General features: G+C 43.0%; 1 protein-coding gene across 7 annotated transcripts in view; it reads right to left on the bottom strand.

Annotated features, from left to right (window-relative positions):
* Positions 1–4,078, bottom strand: part of sun1 (Sad1 and UNC84 domain containing 1) — a 26,924-nt gene that overhangs the window by 18,453 nt on the left and 4,393 nt on the right. For 3 of the 7 annotated variants that reach the window (XM_035654253.1, XM_035654250.1, XM_035654246.1), the window contains exons 1-2: positions 3,108–3,241; positions 2,558–2,655 (exon numbers count right to left, since the gene is read on the bottom strand). The exons of 1 other annotated variant lie outside the window; for it this stretch is intronic. In XM_035654253.1, coding sequence (XP_035510146.1) covers positions 2,558–2,655; positions 3,108–3,119 — 110 coding nt within the window. In that variant the 5' untranslated portion in view covers positions 3,120–3,241. Of the gene's footprint in view, positions 1–2,557; positions 2,656–3,107; positions 3,242–4,078 lie in introns of those variants that run through there. 3 more of the 7 variants (XM_035654248.1, XM_035654247.1, XM_035654251.1) reach the window with 2 other exon arrangements.

A 4,078-nucleotide genomic window follows, 5' to 3' on the forward strand; every position in this document is an offset into this window, starting at 1 on the left:
TGGTTTACATACATACAAAACTATATTCATAAATTCCAATTATAGTATTTTCTTCTATTCCAGCACATCTGTCCACCCTTTCTTTCTGTTAATAGAATCTAGTTTTGTCTAAATAGTTCACTAAGAACAGAAAGTATTTTATTTTCCCCTCAAAAAAGATTTAAATTATTTCTGAGAGAAAAACCCTGAATATGGACGACTAAACAAATATAATAATATCACCTATAAACAATATTTTAAGAGACAACAGTTCCATTATAAAAGCTATTATTACAGACACAGAGCTTCTCAAATTAAAAGGCAGAGTAAATGTATCTGCATTATTTAAGACCCGTGAATTGAAAGTTTAAGACACTGAATCTTTTTTTCAAATCACTCAGGGCACGCACCGATACATTTTTACACTTTCAATATGAACCAGACATTGATCAAACAACAAGAGCCTTGTATCTTCTACAAAACAGGCAATGAGAAAGCTGGATGAAGCCTCACTGAACTGAATCATTCCAGTAAAGAGAAGAGAGAGAGCAGCTGGGAGGAAGTGAGAGAGCACAGAGTGAGTCCTAAAGGACTCATTGAACCTTGTTGGGGTATAAATCTATGAATAAAAGCATTTCCCCTCACAGTATTTACAGTATTCATTAAACTGACACAGGGTTGTTGGTCCAGGTTTCAGTGGTGTCTCACTGGTATGTGTGAGAGAAGGCTGGTGATTGGTGGGCCTCCTCTCCCTCTTTGTCTTGGACCATTCAATGCCACAGAACTTGTCGCTGCTCTTTTGAGTTTTGACAACAGATGGGCCAACGGTTTGTGTCACCTGACCCCATCTGTCTCTGCACTGTGGGCCACACAGAGACCCTCTAAAGACTAAACACCATCAGCTGTCAGACTGAAGGGCTGATAGAAGTTGTGAACTTTGAGCTGGTAGCAAATACAATATTTACTCTCTGATTGTTCTGCTGTTTACTTAGAGTACACGGAGATAAAGAGATGTGACCGCCTTCAATCGGCCGATATTTAAAATGATCAAAAATAGCTGCAGTACACACAGGCTGATAGGAACCGCAGATCTCTCAACTAACTGGTCAAGAAGCAGAAACTCTTAGTGTAATCCTGGGATCAGGGCCACAGTTGTGTCTGCGAGCTTCATTAATAGCTTCTCAGCTGACCGCATTCACAGGAACACGATCAGCTTGTTCCAGACTTTCAGGCTACCTGGCAGATTGCAGGAGGGTGTCAAACGGGCTTTTGTACATTTCTCTTACTTTGCCTCAGTCACAGTGACTCATTAGACTGGTTCCCAAGGCTTCATTTCAGAAGAAAAGCTCAACTGAAATCACGCAGGTGTTAAGGGTTTGTTCGCCATTAATGTCAGGACACAACATCACGACACGTGCATCAATGCCCTACACACAACCTATAAACTATAACTGCTGACAGATTAAATACAAATGTCACATACTGTGAAACAGAAGAACTTAAAGAGACTTTCACAATGTGACTGTAAACCTAGAGAGGTCTTTGTTCAAACTCGCCTTCTTTACAAGACACGACGGTAGGCCTCTGCTCGTGCAAGAACTCCTCCTCTCCCTAGAGTCAGAAAGAGAGTTAAGCACGGGGCAAAGTGATAATTCATTTCCTGACCTACACACCCAAACGCCTCTCTGTTCTGACAGCTGCCGACATTAAAAGGCGATCGTGAAGAAAACAGCAACATTCCTCTACATGCGTAGACCTTCCTGCTGAAGTGTCGACCACACCTATAGTACGATCTGTGATGGAAGCTCAAGAAACAATGCATGGATGAGCAGCATGCTGTGACAGGCTGCTGTTCCAGGAATGGGATTTACTATCTATATCCAAAACTGACTATGCTGGCTCAAACGCTGGAAAAAAGTGTAGTTGGAGCATTTATTCTACAATATGGTCAAATGTAGTAATCTAGGGAACAGGCTCTGTTTTCACCCTGTGTATGCCGCCCCGATTCGCATCAAACACACACACCAACTGAGTCACGAGGCTGAGTCATCAAAACCACAGGCTTTTTCTGACTGACTTATAAAACCTCTCAAAGTTTAAAAACAGTATATTCAAAAGTAAAGATATTTCAACTCAGCTATCGAAGTCAGCTGCAGCCCGTCGGCTCTTTGCTCGTCAAGGTTTGTCTTTATACAGGTCACAGAAAACCAGCATGCAAAGTGAATGTAAAACAACCCTAGGGATCGTTTGGCAGCCTAGAAACCTCTCATTACATTGGACAACCGTTATTATAATAGCATCAAGGTTGACAGTGCTCAATAACAACAACAACAGCATACTACTACTGTTAAAAACAAGAGGAAAGGGAATATGGAGTAGCTGCTTGGCTCTGCACTTTCACAGCCTTCAAACTGATTAAAATGCAACAGCAGGGTCTCAAGGACAACTTTACTTCATTGGGAGTTCACTCTCTGAGCTGTAGGGAGTCACAAATGACAGGCAGGGTGTAAGTGAAATGCCATAGGTGTGACTGTTTCATGCTGCAGTCCGTGTACCGCAGCACGGTGCTGAGTCTCACCTGAGGGAGTAGGTATAGCCGGTGTTCTCTGGAGCACACTGTGGTGGCGTGTATGTGTGCAGTTGGGAAAAATCCATGGTCATTCTTCTTTGTTTAGACTGCAAGAGTCAGGATGCAAGGGATAGGACTCTTTAGCCAAAGCTGACATAGTAGAGCGGGATAACAAACACAAACACACACAAACACACACACAAATAAAACGCATGCACTGGCTTGCTCAGCCTGTCTCTTGCAGACAAATTAGTTGTGCTAATGAGCTCAAGTTCTGCCACTGCGCAGTTGGATTTTAAAAAACAGATTCAGAACCGCATCTACACATTAAATACAAGACAGCGCTGGTAAATTCCCTGCCTCTTCCCAAATCAATTCTAGCGCCATTCACCGGGCTGCTCTCCAAGAGAAACAGAACAACAGTGACTGCTACGCTGTACAGCCGTGTCAGAAAGCACAGCAGCGCAGACGGGCCCTAATGAGAGCTGCTGGACATTCCTTTGGCCCAGCAACACAACAATGCTACTGTGGTTCTAACAGTGGACGAGAGCTGGCCGACCTCTTCCTGCATGTTGGCTCTGGCGGCGGGGAGGGGACTACGGACGCCACTGAAGCTGTGATGAATGACTTTTCTTCTCTTCTGCTCGGCACACAGGCAGCGACTGACGGGAACGGCAGAGACGGGAGAGAGAGAGAGAGAGAGAGAGAGAAGAGAGAGAGAGAGAGAGACGACGATCCTTCTCCCGCCTGTATAGAGCGGACACCTCACCAGGACAGCTACTCCAACTGTGGCTTCTTGGGTAAGCTCCACACACAGACAGAGTGGTGTTATGAAACCAAGTAAAAGAGCGAGGGGTGGGGCTGAGGTTTAGGCAATGGGCGGGAAACAACTGGTCCGAGGGCTGAGCTCCTCACGGGGAAACCTGCACTATGAACAGGCTGTTCAAATACTGTTGCCATAACACACCACACAGCTGCCACTTCATTATAGGTACACCTGAAACTAACAGTCTCATACAACCTGCCATAAAGCCTAACTTAATACAGGTAATAATGTTATATTCATTATTATTATTAATATCTTTTAAGAGGTGTTGATTCAACTATATGTTCATTTTGTGCTGCTTTTGAATTACATACACAGAGTTTCCAGTACTTTGTTTATCTCATTTATTTCAGTCAACGAAGGCTAAATCAGTGGTTCCCAATGTAGGGGGAGAAAAGATAAATCTGAGAGGAAACAAGAAGTTCTGATACAAACATTTGGGTTCATTTTTCAGACTTTTCTCCAGTCTTTGGTTGTCTGTCAATTACTGCACAATTTGAATAGTTATTTAGATGCAACCATGTGAGACGTCTGTGTGGGATATAGCTTTCAAACTCTGAAACTAGACACAGATTTATACATAAGGGTTCACCAGCCAAAGAAGCTGAGAACCACTAAAATAATCTCTTTTTTTTTTAAATATAATGCAATAAAACTAAAAAACACCACAAACTACACTCTCCAAAATGATCAGAAAGTTGAAT

This window comes from Morone saxatilis, unplaced genomic scaffold (genome assembly GCF_004916995.1).
Source record: "Morone saxatilis isolate NCDOM2014 unplaced genomic scaffold, NCSU_SB_2.0 Contig14, whole genome shotgun sequence".
Lineage (NCBI taxonomy): Eukaryota > Metazoa > Chordata > Actinopteri > Moronidae > Morone > Morone saxatilis.